The sequence below is a fragment of the Bombina bombina genome, chromosome 3 (assembly GCF_027579735.1).
Source record: "Bombina bombina isolate aBomBom1 chromosome 3, aBomBom1.pri, whole genome shotgun sequence".
Lineage (NCBI taxonomy): Eukaryota > Metazoa > Chordata > Amphibia > Anura > Bombinatoridae > Bombina > Bombina bombina.
The window spans coordinates 848,564,849-848,590,565 of record NC_069501.1 but is presented as its reverse complement, the minus strand read 5'-3'; the positions used below and the strand labels follow the sequence as shown (position 1 = coordinate 848,590,565).

The window sequence follows — 25,717 nt, the reverse complement described above, 5'->3', positions numbered from 1 at the left end:
TATTTTATTACAAAAAGACTGTTGAACTTTATTTTGCCTATTGAAAAGTTTTGATTTGACTTTGGATACTATATTCATAAACAGTCAACTCAAAAACTTGTAAGTGTAAAACAGAATGAATTTTAATAAGCATTAAATAACATGCATGGACTAAAATGTTCTTTATAACGTGGAAATTATAGGAAAACAGTGCATAATGCAAGATGTAATGTACTTACGCATTAAATCGTGCTCGAACAATCACTCTGCAGAAATTTCGAAATCTGTGCTCACGGCCTACAATGAAAAGGGGCTTATCGAAGTATGGGTGATTTTCTCGCAGTTCTTCTTCTTGTACTTTCCTTATATGAAAAGTAACAGAGAGATGATTTGGTTTATTTTTTCTTTACAAAGGAATTGAACTTGGTTTAGCACCATCAACAAACAAGTAATGTGGTACCAGAGCCCTTGGAGTACATCATGGTCCACAGTATAAAACACTCAATCCAGCAAGGCAACTCAGCACAAAAAAAAGGCAAAAATTAATTAATTCATTCATTCAAAGAAAAGTTCAATAAGAAAATAAAGAGAGCAAAGGTGTCAACCAATCGTGATTTAAGTAAACAAAGAGGTACTTTACATGCATAGCCTTGTTATAGTTTTGAGCGTTTATTATTATTATTTTTTAAATATTTAAAATCAAAGTCCATATAGCGAATACAAATTTGCTTTCAATCTGGGATCAATATATGCTTTGTCAGCAAGCACTGAGATAAAGGTTTTCTTTAATAATATGCAAAACGTATACTTATTTGTAAGACTTCGCAAATCAATCTCTCATCCCAAACGTTCAAAAACCAGTGTGCAAAATTAGCTTTCCAGGTACAATACATAATACATATCACTCACTATTTATGTGCTATTGAAATGTATGATTACAAAGTTTGCTCCATTTTAAAACTCAATACTACATTTTGATGCATTTATGTCTACATTGTTCATCACTGTTCCACTGAGTGCTGTACATTGTTGTTATTTTCAAGTATTGACATAAAGCTGAATGTATTGAATATAAAAATACAAATACCTTTTCATTTCTGCTTGTTCCTTTTTCTCCTGAATCATTTTGATTTCGCTGTCCTCCCTCTGTGCATTTCTGTATCTCACTGTACTAGAATGCTGCCGTTAGCAGAAAACAAAAATACAAACATTGTGTCTCATCTCTACATATCACTTTTCTATATACATATGCACTGTAGGGTATAACCATCTTTTGTATAGGGTAGCAGTGCCTAAAATCTTATAAAACGAGACCTTACTAAGCATGGAAGATCAGGACTCAAAGGGTACAGCAGATTATTAAAAAAAAAAAAAAAAACATTAACCCCTTAATGACCACAGCACTTTTCCATTTTCTGTCCGTTTGGGACCAAGGCTATTTTTACATTTTTACGGTGTTTGTGTTTAGCTGCAATTTTCCTCTTGCTCATTTACTGTACCCACACATATTATATACCGTTTTTCTCGCCATTAAATGGACTTTCTAAAGATACCATTATTTTCATCATATCTTATAATTTACTATAAAAAAAATTATAAAATATGAGGAAAAATGGAAAAAAACACACTTTTTCTAACTTTGACCCCCAAAATCTGTTACATATCTACAACCACCAAAAAACACCCATGCTAAATAGTTTCTAAATTTTGTCCTGAGTTTAGAAATACCCAATGTTTACATGTTCTTTACTTTTTTTGCAAGTTATAGGGCAATAAATACAAATAGCACTTTGCTATTTCCAAACCATTTTTTTTCAAAATTAGCGCTAGTTACATTAGAACACTAATATCTTTCAAGAATCTCTGAATATCTATTGACATATATATATTTTTTTTTTAGTAGACATCCCAAAGTATTGATCTAGGCCCATTTTTGTATATTTCATGCCACCATTTCACCGCCAAATGCGATCAAATAAAAAAAATTGTTCACTTTTTCACAAATTTTTTCACAAACTTTAGGTTTCTCACTGAAATTATTTACAAACAGCTTGTGCAATTATGGCACAAATGGTTGTAAATTGTTCTCTGGGATCCCCTTTGTTCATAAATAGCAGACTTATATGGCTTTGGTGTTGCTTTTTGGTAATTAGAATGCCACTAAATGCCACTGCGCACCACACGTGTATTATGCCCAGTAGTGAAGGGGTTAATTAGGGAGCATGTAGGGAGCTTTTTGGGGTAATTTTAGCTTTAGTGTAGTGTAGTAGACAACCCCAAGTATTGATCTAGGCCCATTTTGGTATATTTCATGCCACCATTTCACCGCCAAATGCGATCAAATTAAAAAAAACGTAACATTTTTCACAATTTTAGGTTTCTCACTGAAATCATTTACAAACAGCTTGTGCAGTTATGGCACAAATGGTTGTAAATGCTTCTCTGGGATCCCCTTTGTTCAGAAATAGCAGACATATATGGCTTTGGCGTTGCTTTTTGGTATTTAGAAGGCCGCTAAATGCCGCTGCGCATCACACATGTATTATAGCTAGCAGTGAAGGGGTTAATTAGGTAGCTTGTAGGGAGCTTGCAGGGTTAATATCACATTTAGAGTAGAGCTCAGCCTCCCACCTGAAACATCAGACCCCCTGATCCCTCCCAAACAGCTCTCTTCCCTCCCCCACCCCACAATTGTCCCCGCCATCTTAAGTACTGGCAGAAAGTCTGCCAGTACTAAAATAAAAGCTATATTTGGTTTTTTTGTGTGTTTTTAAAAAAGCATATTTACATATGCTGCTGTGTACTATCCCCCCTTAGCCCCTAACCTCACTGATCCCCCCCAAACAGCTCTATAACCCTCCCACTCTAACTTAATCTGCGCCATCTTGGGTACTGGCAGCTGTCTGCCAGTACCCAGTTTAGAAGAAAACATGCTTTTTTTTTATTTTTACTAATTTTTTCTGTAGTGTAGCTTCCCCCCACACCAAACCAACCCCCCACCCCTCCACGATCTCTTTTTGTGAGATTTGGGCATTTCTTATTAAAGATTTGGGCATTTCTTTGCCGTAGTGTAGCGGTTCCCACCCGCTCCCGCCCGTGCACGCGCCCGCCCGCCACCCTCCGTGCACGCGCCCGCCCGCCACCCTCCGTGCACGCGCGCGCGCCCGCGCGCGCCCCCTAACGTTCCCGCCCCCGATCCCGCCCCCCTTGACTAAGTAGCACACACCGATGGCCGCCCACCCGCCTCCCAAGCCGGCTCCCACCCACCAACGATACCGGCCATCGATGTCCGGTGCAGAGAGGGCCACAGAGTGGCTCTCTCTGCACCGGAAGGCCATGTAAGTTTATTGCAGGATGCCTCCATATCGAGGCATCACTGCAATAACCGGAAAGCAGCTGGAAGCGATCAGGAACGCTTCCAGCTGCTTTCCACACAGAGGACGTGCAGGGTACGTCCTCAGGCATTAACTGCCTTTTTTTTGAGGACGTACCCTGCACGTCCTCGGTCATTAAGGGGTTAATCATACCCAAAAATATCCAAAGCAAAAGTAAAATATCCAATAGCCATTAAAAGTGTCTTGTTATTGCTACCACAAGTAGATCAGATCTCTTAGATTAATCAGCTAAGTTGGCACATCAAAAATGTGTTATTATTATTCTGTTTACAATTACTTTAATTTTAAATTGTAATTATATATTATTACTCAACTGTCAGTTATTTCCATATCTTGAGAACTACTTATGTTAGAAGCAAGACATTTGGCATGTAAATTTACTTTATAATGAAGCCTTTGAAAATATTTTTTTTTGCTTTTATAACATCTTCAGTTTTTGAGATAAAAGGTATCCTCATAAATCATCCCCCTTTTCACCTCCTTAAGTAGATTTTTTGGAAATTGTAAAACACTGGTTTCCTTATTTCTTAAAGGAGAATGTAAATACCAATTTTCACGTATGTAACATCTTCGGTTTTTAAGATATAGGTATCTTCATAAATCACCCCCCCCCCAAAGTGGATTTTTGGGAAATAAAACCTGTGTTTCTTTATTTTTTTTTTATTTTTTTTTAATAATTAGATTTTTATTGGTTTTGACAACAAATAATCATTGTAACAGAAAAGAAGAAATCACAGAAGTGCAATCCACACATACATAATCAAAAAGTTCACAGCATTTGATCTGTTATCATAACACTAGCCAAAGGTTCTAAGTAACTGACACCTGTTATGTAAGCTCCTGAAAATTGAACTGTCCAACTGTTGTGGACTTTAATAAAGTCCTTTATTGTCAATATTTGCTCTCGGTAGGTGTTGTTCTTGCCTTTGTCCAGGGATACTAATAGCTGTGGAGCTGTTACTAAGGATTGCAGATACATAGCTCTGATCCTAAGATCATTTCTTAGTTGAACCATAAAAAAAAAAGTATGAAGAGAAAATATAGGGGAGGAGGGGGGGACAGGGGAGAGAGTGGTATCCGACAGAGACATCCCTAGTTTGTAATTTGCTATTGGGGTAAAATATGTTTAGTACTGTGTTCATAGTTTCTCTGTTCCAGCAGTGTACTTATCATGTGGGGGCCTTTTGTGTTGTGATAGAATCCCAGTAGAATCGGACGTCTGCGTAGAATGCAGATTTACCTCTTTTAAAGTAGCCATACTCCTCACATGAGAGCATCTTGTCAGTGTTTTGTAACCAGTTATTACGTGTAGGTATTAAGGGGGACTTCCAATGTAGGGCAATCAGCGCTTTGGCGCTATTGAGTCCTATTCGTATCAATGTCTTTCTTATTTTACATTGGAGTGGGGGGGTCTCGTTAAGGAGGATCAATTTCGGGTTCAAGGAGAAGTCTGCCTCCGCTAGTGTTTCTTTATTTTTAAAGGAGAATCTAAATACCAATTTTCACGTCTGTAACATCTTTGTTTTTTGAGACATAGGAATCCTCATAAATCACCCCCCTTTTGACCCCCCTTAAGCGGATTTTTGGGAAATGGCAGAACATGTGTTTCTTTATTTTTCAAGGAGAATCTAAATACCGATGTTCACTTTTGTTACATCTTCCGTTTTTGAGATATAGGTATCCTCATAAAAAAATTCACCCCCCTTTTTCATCCCCGTAATTTCCAAAAATCCTTCCTTAGTGGGTGCCTACGTGCGCTGGTATGACAAAGTGGAGCGCTAATATTGTTTTCATGAAAGCGATATATAGAGCTCACTTATAATCTAGCCCTAATATTTACGAGTTCTGAAAGTTTTTGGAAACATTTTTTTTTACTGATAATGCCAATTTATTACATGTTTGTAATGAACTATTCTACATATATATTTTTTTATTTGTTTTATGTGGATGTAGTTGTGGGGTCTTTGTGGTGTAGAATCACCAATGTCAGCCTGCAGCTGCACGTTAAGAAGCAACAGTCGTAAACCCGCTGTTTCTTTCATGTAATTAGCAAGAGTCCATGAGCTAGTGACGTATGGGATATACATTCCTACCAGGAGGGGCAAAGTTTCCCAAACCTTAAAATGCCTATAAATACACCCCTCACCACACCCACAATTCAGTTTTACAAACTTTGCCTCCGATGGAGGTGGTGAAGTAAGTTTGTGCTAGATTCTACGTTGATATGCGCTCCGCAGCAAGTTGGAGCCCGGTTTTCCTCTCAGCGTGCAGTGAATGTCAGAGGGATGTGAGGAGAGTATTGCCTATTTGAATGCAGTGATCTCCTTCTACGGGGTCTATTTCATAGGTTCTCTGTTATCGGTCGTAGAGATTCATCTCTTACCTCCCTTTTCAGATCGACGATATACTCTTATATATACCATTACCTCTGCTGATTCTCGTTTCAGTACTGGTTTGGCTTTCTACAAACATGTAGATGAGTGTCCTGGGGTAAGTACCGTATTTTTCGCTCCATAAGACGCACCTGACCATAAGACGCACCTAGTTTTTAGAGGAGGAAAACAAGAAAAAAAATATTCTGAATCAACTTACACCCTCTCCCTCACATTCTCAAGCAAACTCTTAAACACACACACACACACACACACACATTGCTGTTTTAAAAACTACCCCTGGTATTTACATTTTGAATTTGGCATGTGAGCAGGATATGTGAGGGTTGTTCTCCTTATATTTAGAAGCAGTAATAAGTACATACCATATATTAAACCAGTGCAAGGCTAAAAGTATTCCATTATGTAAAATAGCCATCTTGCCCATTTAAATGTAACTTAGAGCTGCAGGAGCTGGATCCAATCTCTGCACTTTGAGTGTCTGTCAGTCAGTGCAGCTGAGCAGTGGTACAGTAAGTGACTAAGGGACCTAGGAGTCAGGACCGTCTTTAACACAGGGCAAAAGGGGCAGCTGCCCAGGGCCCAGGGCCCAGTTTCATACCAGACTGCTGATGTGACATGGGGAACACACACATTCAATCCTAATACTGTCACAGTCAAAAGTACTCTGTTTATATATATATTTTTTAAAACTGTGCCAGACCGTGCTGGTGTCATGTGACATGCCAAGCTATTGCAATGTGCTATTTTAGATGTGCACTGTGCAGCACTGAATGCTAAGCCCTAACTCAGCATCCAGCCATTCCCACTGCATCATAAAAGGTCCTGCTGGGGTTACCACTGTTACCAGGTCACTGCTCTGGTTGTGGGGATTGTTTCTGGGTAGGGCTGACTGTAGACGCATGCAGCAGAAAGCTGGAGCGGCAAGCACGTGAGGATTTGAGCATCTGTACAGCTGCACACACTGCTCTCTTCAGTCTTGAGGCTGTGTGACTCATCTCACAATGTATCCATGCAGCCTTGGACAGACAGCATCCAATCTGCTGGTCCCCTTAGCCCTGCTCTTTCTGCTGTGGCCCTAAGATCAACTAACTGAAGTTTCTTAGGGGAACAGTGCTTTGTAGAAAGGTGTCAGTGGGAAGAATAAGTGAGTGCACACACACCCCTCCCCATGCAGTATTGCCTAGTGCAAGGTGAGAGGGAACTTGTTCCTAGCAAAGAAGTGACATGTGCTGCTGTGGCTGATGTATAGTGTCATGCTGATACTTCACACATTAATGTAAGGTTTATTTTTATAGTTTTTGTTTTCTCTCTGTCTCAGATTTTACAGCTTACCATAGTAGTTCTGCTGTTCCAGTCAGTAAACTTATACTGCACCTCCATGCTTCCTCCTCAGTCTTTATCTTGCTTTGCTCCTGTTGGCTGCCCTAAATCTCTTTAACCAACTAACCTCACACCAGAATCACATTCAAAAGAATATTAAATGAATCCACAGTGGAGGAATTTATATATTTATTTACTTATTAGTACTGCTTAGGTCCAGTTTCACATATTGCAATTTATTTCATTTTTTTAAATGATTAGCTCAGTAGTGGATAATCCACTAAAAATTATTTAGTTGTTTTTTGGGATGTTGGGGTGGAGAGGGAAATTGCATGGGGGGGGGGGGCCCAAGAAAATTTTTGCCCAGGGTCCAGTCAATATTAAAGACGGCCCTGCTAGGAGTGTTAGTGACACGCCGTCAGCCATAGAACCAGCCTGAGCCTCCAACGGGTACCCTCCCTGCTCTATTTACCCAGCACAGCTTGTTCCCTGGCTGCTGCAGTGGTGCCCCCTGCAGTCTGCAGATACTTAGTATACCTGAAATATTAAGAGTTTTATGCATGTAAATCACTTACTGAGTGGCACGATTTCCATTTTCCTTCTGAACCTGAACTGGCGCATCCTAACTCACTGTGCTGTCACAGACTGTCCACCTGGCCAAGACAACTGATGGAGTCCACAGTTATTTAGCGCCACTCTGCCTACACTGAGCTCACCAAGAGACCAGGAAGTAGCAGCACCATGACCTCATCACAACACTTGAAACAGTGCGCGCGCCAAAAATATGTTAGAAGCCACTGTTTGACTGCAGACTCACTCATGATGTGCACTGCAGTATTGGGTAAAGTTGGATCCAATAGAAATTAAAAAAATAAAACATTTAAATCAACAATACAGCTGGGGGACAATGCGGAACAGGGCAGGCACTCTCCCCAGGACAGCGGGACAGAAAGTGTTGGCTGCCTGTCTGGGATAAAAAGCTCAGTCTGCACCTCAGTCACATACAAAATACAGTCTGACATGCAGACTAAGTTTTTTACCCCAGACAGGCAGCCAACACTTTGTGCGCTTAGAAGCACAACATGTATTGCCAATTGCCCGTCATCATTCATAACACATTTATTCAGCAGCCCTGTCTGATGGCTGCCGCCTGGGATGGGAAAAGAAAAAGTAAAAAACTCCTGCTGGCAGTGCACCTTTGAGTAAGAAACTCAACTCGAGTCGCACTCGCACGGTTAACACATTTATTCAGCCCTGAAGGGTGCCGCCTGGGAAATGAAAAAGAACAGTAAAAAACTCCTGCTGGCAGTACGCGGCGCCTTTGAGTAATAAACTCAACTCGATTCGCACTCGCACCTGTTTTAACACGCTCTGGCTCTGAATGCAGACAGACAGCATCTAAACCACACACATTCGCTCCATAAGACGCACAGACATTTCCCCTTACTTTTGAGGGAGGAAAAAGTGCGTCTTATGGAGCGAAAAATACGGTAAGTCTTATTTTCTGTGACACTCTAAGCTATGGTTGGGCACTTTGTTTATAAAGTTCTAAATATATGTATTCAAACATTTATTTGCCTTGACTCAGAATGTTCAACATTCCTTATTTTTCAGACAGTCAGTTTCATATTTGGGATAAATGCATTTGTTTCAATCATTTTTTCTTACCTTAAAAAATTTGACTTTTTCCCTGTGGGCTGTTAGGCTCGCGGGGGCAGAAAATGCTTCATTTTATTGCGTCATTCTTGGCGCGGACTTTTTTGGCGCAAATTTTTTTTTCTGTTTCCGGCGTCATACGTGTCGCCGGAAGTTGCGTCATTTTTTGACGTTTTTTTGCGTCAAAAATGTCGGCGTTCCGGATGTGGCGTCATTTTTGGCGCCAAAAGCATTTAGGCGCCAAATAATGTGGGCGTCTTTTTTGGCGCTAAAAAATATGGGCGTCACTTTTGTCTCCACATTATTTAAGTCACATTATTTATTGCTTCTGGTTGCTAGAAGCTTGTTCACTGGCATTTTTTTCCCATTCCTGAAACTGTCATTTAAGGAATTTGATCAATTTTGCTTTATATGTTGTTTTTTTCTTTTACATATTGCAAGATGTTCCACGTTGCAACTGAGTCAGAAGATACTTCAGGAAAATCACTGCCCAGTGCTGGAGCTACCAAGCTAAGTGTATCTGCTATAAACTTTTGGTATCTGTTTCTCCAGCTGTTGTTTGTATTGCATGTCATGTCAAACTTATTAATGCAGATAAAATTTCCTTTAGTACTGTTACATTACCTGTTGCTGTTCCGTCAACATCTAATTTTCAGAGTGTTCCTGATAACATAAGAGATTTTATTTTTTAAATCCATTAAGAAGGCTATGTCTGTTATTTCTCCTTCTAGTATACATAAAAGTCTTTTAAAACTTCTCTTTTTTCAGATGAATTTTTAAATGAACATCATCATTCTGATACTGATAATGGTTCTTCTGGTTCAGAGGTTTCTGTCTCAGAGGTTGATGCTGATAAATCTTTGTATTTGTTCAAGATGGAATTTATTCGTTCTTTACTTAAAGAAGTATTATTTGCATTAGAAATAGAGGATTCTGGTCCTCTTGATACTAAATGTAAACGTTTAAATAAGGTTTTTAAATCTCCTGTAGTTATTCCAGAAGTGTTTTATCTCCCTGATGCTATTTCTGAAGTAATTTCCAGGGAATGGAATAATTTGGGTAATTTATTTACTCCTTCTAGACGTTTAAGCAATTATATCCTGTGCCATCTGACAGATTAGAGTTTTTTGGGACAAAAATCCCTAAGGTTATGGGGCTGTCTCTACTCCTGCTAATGTACTACTATTCCTACGGCAGATAGTACTTCATTTAAGGATCCTTTAGATAGGAAAATTGAATCCTTTCTAAGAAAAGCTTACTTATGTTCAGGTAATCTTCTTAGACCTGCTATATTTTTAGCGGATGTTGCTGCAGCTTCAACTTTTTGGTTAGAAGCTTTAGCGCAACAAGTAACAGATCATAATTTTATAGCATTATTATTATTCTATAACATGCTAATAATTTTATTGGTGATACCATCTTTTGATATCATTAGAGTTGATGTCAGGTATATGTCTCTAGCTATTTTAGCTAGAAAAGCTTTATGGATTAAACTTGGAATGCTGATATGTCTTCTAAGTCAACTTTGCTTTCCCTTTCTTTCCAGGGTAAATAATCATTTTCGTTCCTTTCCTCACAACAAGGAACAAAAGCCTGATCCTTCATCCTCAGGAGCGGTATCAGTTTGGAAACTATTTCCAGTTTGGAATATATCCAAGCCTTATAGAAACCTATAGCCAGCTCCTAAGTACCTATGAAGGTGCGGCCCTTATTCCAGCTCAGCTGGTATGGGGCAGATTACGTTTTCTTCAAAGAAATTTGGATCAATTCCGTTCTCAATCTCTGGTTTCAGAACATTGTTTCAGAAAGGTACAGAATTGGCTTCAAGTTAAGGCCTCCTGCTAAGAGATTTTTTTTTTCTTTCCCGTGTCCCAGTTAACACAGCAAAGGCTCAGCATTTCTGAAATGTGTTTCAGATCTAGAGTTGGCTGGAGTATTTATGCCAGTTCCAGTTCTGGAACAGGGGCTGGGGTTTTATTTTATCTCTTCATTGTACCAAAGAAGGTCAATTCCTTCAGACCAGTTCCGGATCTATCATTATTGAATCGTTATGTTAGGATACCAACATTCAAGATGGTTACTGTAGGACTATCCTGCCTTTTGTTTAGCAAGGGCATTATATGTCTACAACAGATTTACAGGATGTGTATCTGCATATTCCGATTCATCCAGATCACTTTTAGTGTCTGAGATTCTCTTTTTAGACAAGCATTACCAGTTTTTTGGCTCTACCGTTTGGCCTAGCCTCAGTTCCAAGAATTTTTTTCAAAGGTTCTCGGTGCCCTTCTTTCTGTAATCAGAGAACAGGGTTTTGGTATTTCCTTATTTGGACGATATCTTGGTACTTGCTCAGTCTTCTCATTTTCGAAGAATCTCATACGAATCGACTTGTGTTGTTTCTTCAAGTTCATGGTTGGAGGATCAATTTACCAATCAATTCATTGATTCCTCAGACAAGGGTAACCTTTTTAGGTTTCTAGATAGATTCAGTGTCTATGACTCTGTCCTTGTCAGACAAGAGAAGTTTAACATTGATATCAGCTTGTCAAAACCTTCAGTCACAATCATTTCCTTTGGTAGCCTTATGCATGGAAATGTTGGGTCTTAGGACTGCCGCATCAGATGCGATCTCCTTTGCTCGTTTTCACATGCGACCTCTTCAGCTCTGTATGCTGAACCAATGGTGCAGGGATTACTCAAAGATATCTCAATTAATATCTTTAAACCGATTTTACGACACTCTCTGACATGGTGGACAGATCACCATCGTTTAGTTCAGGGGGCTTCTTGTTCTTCCGACCTGGACTATAATCTCAACAGATGCAAGTCTTACAGGTTGGGGAGCTGTGTGGGGGTATCTGACGGCACAAGGGGTTTGGGAATCTCAGGAGGTGAGATTTCCGATCAATATTTTGGAACTCCGTGCAATTTTCAGAGCTCTTCAGTCTTGGCCTCTTCTGAAGAGAGAGTTGTTCATTTGTTTTCAGATAGACAATGTCACAACTGTGGCATACATCAATCATCAAGGAGGGACTCACAGTCCTCTGGCTATGAAAGAAGTATCTCGAATTTTGGTTTGGGCGGAATCCAGCTCCTGTCTAATCTCTGCGGTTCATATCCCAGGTATGGACAATTGGAAAGCGGATTATCTCAGTCGCCAAACGTTGCATCCGGGCGAATGGTCTCTTCACCCAGAGGTATTTCTTCAGATTATTCAAATGTGGGAACTTCCAGAAATAGATCTGATGGCTTCTCATCTAAACAAGAAACTTCCCAGGTATCTGTCCAGATCCCGGGATCCTCAGGCGGAGGCAGTGGATGCATTATCACTTCCTTGGAAGTATCATCCTGCCTATATCTTTCCGCCTCTAGTTCTTCTTCCAAGAGTAATCTCCAAGATTCTGAAGGAATGCTCGTTTGTTCTGCTGGTAGCTCCGGCATGGCCTCACAGGTTTTGGTATGCGGATCTTGTCCGGATGGCCTCTTGCCAACCGTGGACTCTTCCGTTAAGACCAGACCTTCTGTCTCAAGGTCCTTTTTTCCATCAGGATCTGAAATCCTTAAATTTAAAGGTATGGAGATTGAACGCTTGATTCTTGGTCAAAGAGGTTTCTCTGACTCTGTGATTAATACTATGTTTCAGGCTCGTAAATCTGTATCCAGAGAGATGTATTATAGAGTCTGGAAGACTTATATTTCTTGGTGTCTTTCTCATCATTTTTCTTGGCATTCTTTTAGAATACCGAGAATATTACAGTTTCTTCAGGATGGTTTAGATAAGGGTTTGTCCGCAAGTTCCTTGAAAGGACAAATCTCTGCTCTTTCTGTTCTTTTTCACAGAAAGATTGCTATTCTTCCTGATATTCATTGTTTTGTACAAGCTTTGGTTCGTATAAAGCCTGTCATTAAGTCAATTTCTCCTCCTTGGAGTTTGAATTTGGTTCTGGGGGCTCTTCAAGCTCCTCCATTTGAACCTATGCATTCATTGGACATTAAATTACTTTCTTGGAAAGTTTTGTTCCTTTTGGCCATCTCTTCTGCCAGAAGAGTTTCTGAATTATCTGCTCTTTCTTGTGAGTCTCCTTTTCTGATTTTTCATCAGGATAAGGCGGTGTTGCGAACTTCTTTTGAATTTTTACCTAAGTTGTGAATTCCAACAACATTAGTAGAGACATTGTGGTTCCTTCATTATGTCCTAATCCTAAGAATTCTAAGGAGAAATCGTTGCATTCTTTGGATATTGTTAGAGCTTTGAAATAGTATGTTGAAGCTACTAAGTCTTTCCGAAAGACTTCTAGTTTATTTGTTATCTTTTCCGGTTCTAGAAAGGCCAGAAAACTTCTGCCATTTCTTTGGCATCTTGGTTGAAATCTTTAATTCATCTTGCCTATGTTGAGTCGGGTAAAACTCTGCCTCAGAGGATTACAGCTCATTCTACTAGGTCAGTTTCTACTTCCTGGGCGTTTAGGAATGAAGCTTCGGTTGATCAGATTTGCAAAGCGGCAACTTGGTCCTCTTTGCATACTTTTACCAAATTCTACCATTTTGATGTATTTTCTTCTTCTGAAGCAGTTTTTGGTAGAAAAGTACTTCAGGCAGCGGTTTCAGTTTGAATCTTCTGCTTATGTTTTTCATTAAACTTTATTTTGGGTGTGGATTATTTTCAGCAGGAATTGGCTGTCTTTATTTTATCCCTCCCTCTCTAGTGACTCTTGTGTGGAAAGATCCACATCTTGGGTAGTCATTATCCCATACGTCACTAGCTCATGGACTCTTGCTAATTACATGAAAGAAAACATAATTTATGTAAGAACTTACCTGATAAATTCATTTCTTTCATATTAGCAAGAGTCCATGAGGCCCGCCCTTTTTTGTGGTGGTTATGATTTTTTTGTATAAAGCACAATTATTCCAATTCCTTATTTTATATGCTTTCGCACTTTTTTCTTATCACCCCACTTCTTGGCTATTCGTTAAACTGAATTGTGGGTGTGGTGAGGGGTGTATTTATAGGCATTTTAAGGTTTGGGAAACTTTGCCCCTCCTGGTAGGAATGTATATCCCATACGTCACTAGCTCATGGACTCTTGCTAATATGAAAGAAATGAATTTATCAGGTAAGTTCTTACATAAATTATGTTTTTCTAGCTTCTCTGTCAACTAGCGGTGGAATTAAAACCTTCTTGGCAGTTCCATTCTGGCTGGTTGATAAGCCCTGCTTTTGCGATATTAGTTGTGTAACAGCAGGAAACAGGCTGCACAAGAAAATTTTTGTGCAATGGTGGTGGTGAATGCCATCTTACTCCAAATAGCAGCTGACGGGTTTCCTAGTTGGGAACTCTGCCCACTTGTCAATAAATGGGCTCTTAATTTCTATTAGAAATAAATATTAAATTGTCTTTATTCAAATTATGTTCAAGTTTCATAATTAAATGTGGGATTTGAACATTTAGTGAATTCTAAATAATGGATAATTAAAATGTGAATTCCAAACACGCAAAAAAATATGTATAGGGGAGTGTTTTAAATAAGTCCAAAACTTGTGATACATAAATTAATTATGTTGTTTTTTTTTTTTTTATGGATTGTCTGCCTTTTTTTTCAGGTCACCTGAGATCTTACATCTTTCATCTTTGGGCCTTTATAAAAAAAAACAATTTTATTAGATGGTGTTATTATGAGTGTAACTGTACTTTGTAATGTATTTTTGATGTGTTCTGTGACACTTTTTTGTTTAGTCAAACAGTTTACCAGAGCTATGTAATCATTCTGGCATAAATCACAATTGTGCTCACGCGTTCGCATTTACTTTCAACTTGTAATATGAGTGCAACTTAACTTGTGTGCAAACTAACACGAAAACCCAATATCACTTTTGCGGAAACAACAGCGCTCCACTCGTAATCTGGCCCATAGTGTTTTTTATATAAATAAATCACTATCAAGAAATATTGGATTCCCACTGTTGTGCCAGGAGTAGAGAGATTGGGAATCTAAACCAGAAGGTGGACTTCTGTGACATTTCTCTCACACTAAATGAGAACACTATAAGGATACTTTGAAGGATCCTCTGACCTCATCATTACCAAAGATAGAGAGGAAGTTTCACACTGTACACACAGAGAGACGCGCGCTCACAGGAACGAACAACCAGCTCAATACCATTGTTAGCCTGTTCTATGGTGATTTACCACCTGGGTGCAACTTCTTTTAGCCCAGTAATGCTTTACACAGAGTAGAAATCTCCTGTAGTATATCAGTCTGATTCCGCTTATTACGGTCAGTCCAGCGCCGAAATACCAGGCAATTCCTCTCTGAACAAGGAACACAGCAACCCCAGACGCTCGTTTCGGCCTTTATTGGGCCTCGTCAGTGAGTCATTTATATACCTCATATCAATCAGGTATAATAAGGTAAGCAGGTTCTGTTTAGGGATTAGCTAAATGCTTTTCATTTAAAGACACTGGTGTGTGTTCTTTATGTATATGAGCTTTCCTATCACCTAATACTTCATTTAGATCTGCGAGCCAGAGGTGGTCCTTGCTCATTTGGAAAAGCTGCCCGAATTAGACTTGCTGGATAAAAATTCCTATATATACAAAGATGTTTAATTTCTGGAAACCTGCAGTGCTGGAACACAGTATATATACATTCTAGAATACATAGCTATTATATAGCTTCAATACAACGGTGAAATATAAAAAAATTACAGCTAGATCACGAATTTTGCATTATGAGTGACTCGGTAATAACTTGCAAGTTATTGTGACTGCTCACCTTGAATAGCGCTGCTATTACAGATTTGCAAAAACCCGGCGTTTGCGGGCGATATGGCTGCGCTGAGCTCCATACCGCATACAAATACCAGTGCTGCTTTGAGCTGCTTTGACGTGCTTGTGCACGATTTCCCCATAGACATCAATGGGGAGAGCCTGCTAAAAAAACAGAATTTATGCTTACCTGATAAATTACTTTCTCCAACGGTGTGTCCGGTCCACGGCGTCATCCTTACTTGTGGGATATTCTCTTCCCCAACAGGAAATGGCAAAGAGTCCCAGCAAAGCTGGTCACATGATCCCTCCTAGGCTCCGCCCACCCCAGTCATTCGACCGACGGACAGGAGGAAATATATATAGGAGAAACCATATGATACCGTGGTGACTGTAGTTAGAGAAAATAATTCATCAGACCTGATTAAAAAACCAGGGCAGGCCATGGACCGGACACACCGTTGGAGAAAGTAATTTATCAGGTAAGCATAAATTCTGTTTTCTCCAACATTGGTGTGTCCGGTCCACGGCGTCATCCTTACTTGTGGGAACCAATACCAAAGCTTTAGGACACGGATGAAGAGAGGGAGCAAATCAGGTCACCTAAATGGAAGGCACCACGGCTTGCAAAACCTTTCTCCCAAAAATAGCCTCCGAAGAAGCAAAAGTATCAAATTTGTAAAATTTGGCAAAAGTGTGCAGTGAAGACCAAGTCGCTGCCTTACATATCTGGTCAACAGAAGCCTCGTTCTTGAAGGCCCATGTGGAAGCCACAGCCCTAGTGGAGTGAGCTGTGATTCTTTCAGGAGGCTGCCGTCCGGCAGTCTCATAAGCCAATCGGATAATGCTTTTAAGCCAAAAGGAAAGAGAGGTAGAAGTCGCTTTTTGACCTCTCCTTTTACCAGAATAAACAACAAACAAGGAAGATGTTTGTCTGAAATCTTTAGTAGCCTCTAAATAGAATTTTAGAGCACGGACTACGTCCAAATTGTGTAACAAACGTTCCTTCTTTGAAACTGGATTCGGACACAAAGAAGGTACAACTATCTCCTGGTTAATATTTTTGTTGGAAACAACTTTCGGAAGAAAACCAGGCTTAGTACGCAAAACCACCTTATCTGCATGGAACACCAGATAGGGTGGAGAACACTGCAGAGCAGATAACTCTGAAACTCTTCTAGCAGAAGAAATTGCAACCAAAAACAAAACTTTCCAAGATAATAACTTAATATCTACGGAATGTAAAGGTTCAAACGGAACCCCTTGAAGAACTGAAAGAACTAGATTTAGACTCCAGGGAGGAGTCAAAGGTCTGTAAACAGGCTTGATCCTAACCAGAGCCTGAACAAATGCTTGAACATCTGGCACAGCTGCCAGTCTTTTGTGAAGTAAAACAGATAAAGCAGAGATCTGTCCCTTCAGAGAACTTGCAGATAATCCTTTCTCCAAACCTTCTTGTAGAAAGGATAGAATCTTAGGAATTTTTATCTTGTTCCATGGGAATCCTTTAGATTCACACCAACAGATATATTTTTTCCATATTTTATGGTAAATTTTTCTAGTTACAGGCTTTCTAGCCTGAATCAGAGTATCTATTACAGAATCTGAAAACCCACGCTTTGATAAAATCAAGCGTTCAATCTCCAAGCCGTCAGTTGGAGGGAAACCAGATTCGGATGTTCGAATGGACCCTGAACAAGAAGGTCCTGTCTCAAAGGTAGCTTCCATGGTGGAGCCGATGACATATTCACCAGGTCTGCATACCAAGTCCTGCGTGGCCACGCAGGAGCTATCAAGATCACCGAGGCCCTCTCCTGATTGATCCTGGCTACCAGCCTGGGGATGAGAGGAAACAGTGGGAATACATAAGCTAGGTTGAAGGTCCAAGGTGCTACTAGTGCATCTACTAGAGTCGCCTTGGGATCCCTGGATCTGGACCAGTAGCAAGGAACCTTGAAGTTCTGACGAGACGCCATCAGATCCATGTCTGGAATGCCCCATAATTGAGTTATTTGGGCAAAGATTTCCGGATGGAGTTCCCACTCCCCCGGATGGAATGTCTGACGACTCAGAAAATCCGCTTCCCAATTTTCCACTCCTGGGATGTGGATCGCAGACAAGTGGCAGGAGTGATCCTCCGCCCATTGAATTATCTTGGTCACTTCTTTCATCGCCAGGGAACTCCTTGTTCCCCCCTGATGATTGATATATGCAACGGTCGTCATGTTGTCTGACTGAAACCTTATGAATTTGGCCTTTGCTAGTTGAGGCCAAGCTCTGAGAGTATTGAATATCGCTCTCAGTTCCAGAATGTTTATCGGGAGAAGAGACTCTTCCCGAGACCATAGACCCTGAGCTTTCAGGGATTCCCAGACCGCGCCCCAGCCCACTAGGCTGGCGTTGGTCGTGACAATGACCCACTCTGGTCTGCGGAAGCTCATTCCCTGTGACAGATTGTCCAGGGTCAGCCACCAACGGAGTGAATCTCTGGTCTTTTGATCTACTTGAATCGTCGGAGACAAGTCTGTATAATCCCCATTCCACTGTCTGAGCATGCACAGTTGTAATGGTCTTAGATGAATTCGTGCAAAAGGAACTATGTGCATTGTTGCAACCATCAATCCTATTACTTCCATGCACTGCGCTATGGAAGGACGAGGAACAGAATGAAGTACTTGACAAGAGCTTAGAAGTTTTGATTTTCTGACCTCTGTCAGAAAAATCCTCATTTCTAAGGAATCTATTATTGTTCCCAAGAAGGGAACTCTTGTTGACGGGGACAGAGAACTTTTTTCTTTGTTCACCTTCCATCCGTGAGATCTGAGAAAGGCTAGGACGATGTCCGTATGAGCCTTTGCTTTTGACAGGGACGACGCTTGAATCAGGATGTCGTCCAAGTAAGGTACTACTGCAATGCCCCTTGGTCTTAGAACCGCTAGAAGGGACCCTAGTACCTTTGTGAAAATCCTTGGAGCAGTGGCTAATCCGAATGGAAGTGCCACAAACTGGTAATGCTTGTCCAGAAAAGCGAACCTTAGGAACTGATGATGTTCCTTGTGGATAGGAATATGTAGGTACGCATCCTTTAAATCCACGGTAGTCATAAATTGATTTTCCTGGATAGTAGGTAGGATCGTTCGAATAGTTTCCATTTTGAACGATGGTACCCTGAGAAATTTGTTTAGGATCTTTAGATCCAAAATTGGTCTGAATGTTCCCTCTTTTTTGGGAACTATGAACAGATTGGAATAAAATCCCATTCCTTGTTCTCTTATTGGAACTGGATGTATCACTCCCATCTTTAACAGGTCTTCTACACAATGTAAGAATGCCTGTCTCTTTATTTGGTTTGAAGATAATTGAGATCTGTGGAACCTTCCCCTTGGGGGTAGTTCCTTGAATTCCAGGAGATAACCTTGAGAAACTATTTCTAGCGCCCAAGGATCCTGAACATCTCTTGCCCAAGCCTGAGCAAAGAGAGAAAGTCTGCCCCCCACTAGATCCGGTCCCGGATCGGGGGCTATCCCTTCATGCTGTTTTGGTAGCAGTGGTAGGCTTCTTGGCCTGCTTACCCTTGTTCCAGCCTTGCATTGGTTTCCAGGCTGGTTTGGGTTGTGAAGTATTACCCTCTTGCTTAGAGGATACAGAATTAGAGACTGGTGCGTTTCTGCGAAAGGGACGAAAATTTGGCTTATTTTTAGCCTTAAAAGACCTATCCTGTGGGAGGGCGTGGCCCTTTCCCCCAGTGATGTCTGAAATAATCTCTTTCAAATCAGGTCCAAATAATGTTTTACCTTTGAAAGGAATGTTAAGCAATTTTGTCTTGGAAGACACATCCGCTGACCAAGACTTTAGCCAAAGCGCTCTGCGCGCCACGATAGCAAACCCTGAATTTTTCGCCGCTAATCTAGCTAATTGCAAAGCGGCATCTAAAACAAAAGAGTTAGCCAATTTAAGTGCTTGAACTCTGTCCATAACCTCCTCATACGAAGATTCTTTACTGAGCGATTTTTCTAGTTCCTCGAACCAGAAACACGCTGCCGTAGTGACAGGAACAATGCATGAAATTGGTTGTAGAAGGTAACCTTGCTGTACAAAAATCTTTTTAAGCAAACCCTCTAATTTCTTATCCATAGGATCTTTGAAAGCACAACTATCTTCGATAGGAATAGTAGTGCGTTTGTTTAGAGTAGAAACCGCCCCCTCGACCTTGGGGACTGTCTGCCATAAGTCCTTTCTGGGGTCGACTATAGGAAATAATTTCTTAAATATAGGGGGGGGGGAACAAAAGGTATGCCGGGCCTTTCCCACTCTTTATTTACTATGTCCGCCACCCGCTTGGGTATAGGAAAAGCGTCGGGGGGCACCGGAACCTCTAGGAACTTGTCCATCTTACATAATTTCTCTGGAATGACCAAATTGTCACAATCATCCAGGGTAGATAACACCTCCTTAAGCAGTGCGCGGAGATGTTCTAATTTAAATTTAAATGTCACAACATCAGGTTCAGCTTGATGAGAAATTTTTCCTGAATCTGAAATTTCTCCATCAGACAAAACCTCCCTCATGGCCCCTTGAGATTGGTGTAAGGGTATGTCAGAACAGTTATCATCAGCGTCCTCTTGCTCTTCAGTGTTTAAAACAGAGCAATCGCGCTTTCTCTGATAAGTAGGCATTTTGGATAAAAGATTTGCTATGGAGTTATCCATTACAGCCGTTAATTGTTGCATGGTAATAAGTATTGGCGCACTAGATGTACTAGGGGCCTCCTGTATGGGCATAACTGGTGTAGACACAGTAGGGGATGATGTAGTATCATGTTTACTCCCCTCATTTGAGGAATCATCTTGGGCAATATCATTATCTGTGGCATTACTGTCCTTACTTTGTTTGGACACTATGGCACAATTATCACATAAATTTAAATGGGGAGACACATTGGCTTTCATACATATAGAACATAGCTTATCTGATGGTACAGACATGTTAAACAGGCTTAAACTTGTCAACAAAGCACAAAAAACGTTTTTAAATAAAACCGTTACTGTCACTTTAAATTTCAAACTGAAAACACTTTATTACTGAATATGTGAAAAAGTATGAAGGAATTGTTCAAAATTCACCAAAATTTCACCACAGTGTCTTAAAGCATTAAAAGTATTGCACACCAAATTTCAGAGCTTTAACCCTTAAATTAACGGAACCTGAGCCGTTTTTACATTTAACCCCTATACAGTCCCAGCTATATGCTTTGCTGAGACCCAACCAAGCCCAGAGGGGAATACGATACCAAATGACGCATTCTATAAGCTTTTTCAGTGATTCTTAGCTCCTGACACATGCATCTGCATGCCTTGCTCTCCAAAAACAACTGCGCATTAATGGCGCGAAAATGAGGCTCTGTCTATAACTAGAAAGGCCCCCATCTGAAAAAGGTGTCCAACACAGTGCCTGCCGTTTTTCTAAACGTTCCCCAAGATTATAATACCAATAATTAGTTAGAATCTGCATAATATGCCTAGTAAAGCAATCGTTTTAGCCCAGAAAAATGTCTACCAGTTTTTAAGCCCTTTTTGAAGCCCTTTATTCTTTTATGTTTAACTAAGAAAATGGCTTACCGGGCCCCATGAGGGGAAAAGACAGCCTTCCAGCATTACATGGTCTTGATAGAAATTTGGCTAGTCATACCTTAAGCAGAAAAGTCTGCTAACTGTTTCCCCCAACTGAAGTTACTTCATCTCAACAGTCCTGTGTGGAAACAGCAATCGATTTTAGTTACTGTCTGCTAAAATCATCTTCCTCTTACAAACAGAAATCTTCATCCTTTTCTGTTTCAGAGTAAATAGTACATACCAGCACTATTTTAAAATAACAAACACTTGATAGAAGAATAAAACTACATTTAAACACCAAAAAACTCTTAACCATCTCCGTGGAGATGTTGCCTGTGCAACGGCAAAGAGAATGACTGGGGTGGGCGGAGCCTAGGAGGGATCATGTGACCAGCTTTGCTGGGACTCTTTGCCATTTCCTGTTGGGGAAGAGAATATCCCACAAGTAAGGATGACGCCGTGGACCGGACACACCAATGTTGGAGAAAAGCCTAACACCTGCAATGATAGAGCGTAAAGCTCCGTAACGCAGCCCCACTGATGTCTATGGGGCAAGAAAATGTATGTTTACACCTAACAAACTAACATAGACCCCGAGTCTAAACACCCCTAATGTGCCACCCCCGACATTGCCGACACCTACATTACACTTATTAACCCCTAATCTGCCGCCCCCAACATCACCGCCACCTACCTACACTTATTGACCCCTAATTTGCCACCCCCAATGTCGCTGCCACCTACCTACACTTATTAACCCCTAATCTGCCGCCCCCAATGTCGCCGCCACCTACATAAATTTATTAACCCCTAATCTGCCGCCCCCTAAACCTCTGGCCTCCCACATCACTAACACTAAATAAATATATTAACCCCTAAACCTTACCCTAAGTCTAACCCTAACCCCCCTAACTTTAATATAAATAAAATAAATCTAAATAAAACTTACTATTAGTACCTAAATAATACCTATTTAAGACTAAATACTTACCTGTAAAATAAAAACACAATTTTGCTGGGCATTGCCCCAAAGAAATCAGCTCTTTTACCTGTAAAAACAAAATATACAAACAACCCCCCAACAGTAAAACCCACCACCCACACAACCAACCCCCCCAAATAAAAACCTACCTAAAAAACCTAAGCTCCCCATTGCCCTGAAAAGGGCATTTGGATGGGCATTGCCCTTAAAAGGGCATTTAGCTCTTTTACGGTGCCCAAAGTCCCTAATCTAAAAATAAAACCCACCCAATAAACCCTTAAAAAAACCTAACACTAACCCCCGAAGATCCACTTACAGTTTTTGAAGACCGGACATCCATCCTCAACCAGCCGGGAGAAGTCTTCATCCAAGCGGCAAGAAGTCCTCAACAAAGCCGGGAGAAGTCTTCATCCAAGCGGCAAGAAGTCGTCCTCCAGGCAGGCAGAAGTCTTCATCCAGATGACATCTTCTATCTTCATCCTTCTGATGCAGAGCGGCTCCATCTTCAAGACATCCAGCGCGGAGCATCCTCTTCATACGGTCCCAGCTGTACACCGAAGGTTCAATTTAAGGGATGTCATCCAAGGCATCCCTTGAATTATGATTGGCTGATAGAATTCTATCAGCCAATCGGAATTAAAGGGTAAAAAATCCTTTTGGCTGATGCAATCAGCCAATAGGATTGAGCTTCAATCCCATTGGCTGATCCAATCAGCCAATAGGATTGAGCTTGCATTGTACTTTAGATAAATGTATTTTTTTAATCTAATTTATTTAATTTTAGTGTAATGTTAGGTTTAACTGTAAGACAGGTTAGGTTTTATTTTACAGGTAAATTTGTATTTAGCGCTGCGGAATCTGTTGGCGCTCTACAAATAACCGATAATAATAATAATAATATTTTTTTTACTAGGTAGTTAGTAAATAGTTAATAACTATTTACTAACTAATCAACCTAGTTAAAATAAATACAAACTTACCTGTGAAATAAAAATAAAAGCTAAGATAGCTACAATGTAGCTATTAGTTATATTGTAGCTAGCTTAGGTTTTATTTTACAGGTAAGTATTTATTTTTAAATAGAAATAAATTAGGTATTAATTGTAATTTTTATTTGGAATTATTTTAATTATGTTAAAGTTAGTGGGTGTTAGGGTTACGTTAGGGTTAGACTTAGGGTTAGGTTTAGGGGTTAATAACTTTAATATAGTGGCGGCGACATTGGGGGCAGCAGATTAGGAGTTAATAAGTGTAGTTAGCTGGCGGCGATATTGGGGGCAACAAATTAGGGGTTAATAACAGTAATGTAGGTTGCGGCGATGTTAGGGACAGCAGATTAGGGGTTAATAAGTGTATGTAAATGGCGATGACATTGGGGACAGCAGATTAGGGGTTAATAAGTTTATTTTAGTGTTTGCGATGCGGGAGGGCCTCAGTTTAGGGGTTAATAGGTAGTTTATGGGTGTTAGTGTACTTTGTAGCACTTTAGTTATGAGTTTTATGCTACAGCTTTGTAGCGTAAAACCCATAACTACTAACTTTCAGGTGGCAGTACAGATCTTGTAGTTATGGGCTGTACCACTCACTTTTTGGCCGGACAGGCAAACTCGTAATACCGACGCTATGGAAGCCCCATTGAAAAAGGACTTTTTGAAAGGTGTGGTAGTTACGTTGCGTTACGGCCAAAAAATGTGTACAGCTATACCTACAAGACTCGTAATACCAGCGGTAGTGAAAAAGAGCCATAACGCTGCTTTTTCCCTCATAACGCACAACTCGTAATCTAGCCGTGAGTAAGGTATTTACAGAATTGTGTCCCACGTTTCCTTTTTTCTAGGTTATCCTATATAATAAAAGGCTAAGGGGCCAATTTATGAAAGTGCGAGCGTACATGATCCGCTGTAGCGGATCATGTCCGCCGCACATTGATAAATGCCGACAGCATACACTGTCAGCATTTATCACTGCACAAGCAGTTCTGGTGAACTGCTTGTGCAATGCTGCCCCCTGCAGATTCGCAGGCAATCAGCCGCTAGCAGGGGTTTTTAATCAACCCGATCATATACGATCGGGCTGAATTCTGTACGCCGCCTCAGAGGTGGCGGACGAGTTAAGGAGCAGCCTAAAGGCTTGTGCGGAAACAGCTTCATTAGGGGCCATTCGGGGGTTGATAAATCGGCCCCCAAGTATGTTTTGACTGACGTGAGACAAGCATACTTGGCCTTAACCCTTTAACGACTAGCGAAGATGAGCAATAGAGACTGACAAGTCAAGGACGGCGCTGGTCATTAAAGGGACAGTTTACTCAAAAATTTTCTCCCCTTTAATTTGTTCCCAATGATCCACTTTACCTGCTGGAGTGTATTAAATTGTTTACAAGTAGCTCCTTTACCCTTATATTGGCATTTGAAATTGTTGATTTAGCATGTGGTATCCCCACCTATTCTGAAAGTTTGTGGCCGCGCGTACCTGCTATAGATAAGCTTTGTAAACACAGCCAGCAGAAGAAATTACACTCCCAGTGTGATAAAGCAGAGATAAGGTAATAAAATGTTGATTTTCCATTGTTCTCTCAAAGTATTGGTGATTGTTTTAAGGACAGATATAAGATAAAGAAGCAGGTATAAGTACACAATGTGATACAGTAATGAGATCTGATTATACCTACAAGCTCAACCTATTTTATTAGGCTGTGGCTTCAAAACACAAAATCAGAGCTTTAATATACAGAAATAAACCTTAAAAAGCTAATTTTCGTACATTTTTTACTCTGCAGTTGGTAAAAAAAGCAATTGTAAACACATTAAGGGAAAAACTATTTTACAGTATACTGTCCCTTTAAGCCCTTAAGGACCTGGCCTGAAGAAATAGTCTTGCAGAGGTACCGAAGCAGAGAGGGACATGCTGCATTGGGCAGCGGTGGTGCTGATCGTTGGTGGCATGGGAGGGTTAGAAGGGAGGCGGGTGGGAGGGTTAGGAGGGATGCGGGTGGGCGGTCTATCGCTGGAGGGGGGCGGGAGGGGTGGGAAGAGGTGGGACCGCTACACTTCAGAAGAAGGGAGGGTGGAGGAGGGAGAAGGGGGATCTTAAAGTGGAGGAATAAAGGCTAGGGAAAGGATCTTGGAGGGGGACAATTTGGCACGTGTACACAGGTTTTAACACTACTAGTAGGTAATAATTCAATAAAAGATGGAAAATTAATGTATGTACATTAAAAGCAAATATTATTTTAATACAAAACTGAATTCATTCTACTTACATCCTGAGTGAGTGTTTCAAGTGATTTCCCTCTGCTGATCCTCTGGCTGTTTGATCCATGTCTTAGTGATCTAAGATCATCAACCAAATTAAAACAGGCAGAAATATTATTGTATTATATTAAGATCTTTAGACGGATGCATTAATAAATGAGACATTTCTCAACACACATCATATTCTGTATGTCAGCTTAGAATGAGCACTAGCTTATGGCTGTTTCAAATCCCGTATAAAATAAAGTTTTTATTTTAGTCTTTAAAATTATGTGATTGACACGACAGGTATAAAATTACATTAAACAACTAAATATTAACTGGAATGTGACTCCACCAATAACAGTGCTAGAAGG

The 25,717-nt window shown here is 40.4% G+C and overlaps 1 protein-coding gene across 2 annotated transcripts in view; it reads right to left on the bottom strand.

Moving 5' to 3' along the window:
• The window catches only part of NALCN (sodium leak channel, non-selective), a 1,159,715-nt gene that overhangs the window by 227,473 nt on the left and 906,525 nt on the right, over window positions 1–25,717 (bottom strand). For both annotated transcript variants that reach the window (XM_053707809.1, XM_053707808.1), the window contains 3 exons: window positions 25,370–25,439; window positions 1,067–1,158; window positions 219–341 (listed from right to left, as the gene is read on the bottom strand). In XM_053707809.1, coding sequence (XP_053563784.1) covers window positions 219–341; window positions 1,067–1,158; window positions 25,370–25,439 — 285 coding nt within the window. The remainder of the gene's footprint in view (window positions 1–218; window positions 342–1,066; window positions 1,159–25,369; window positions 25,440–25,717) is intronic.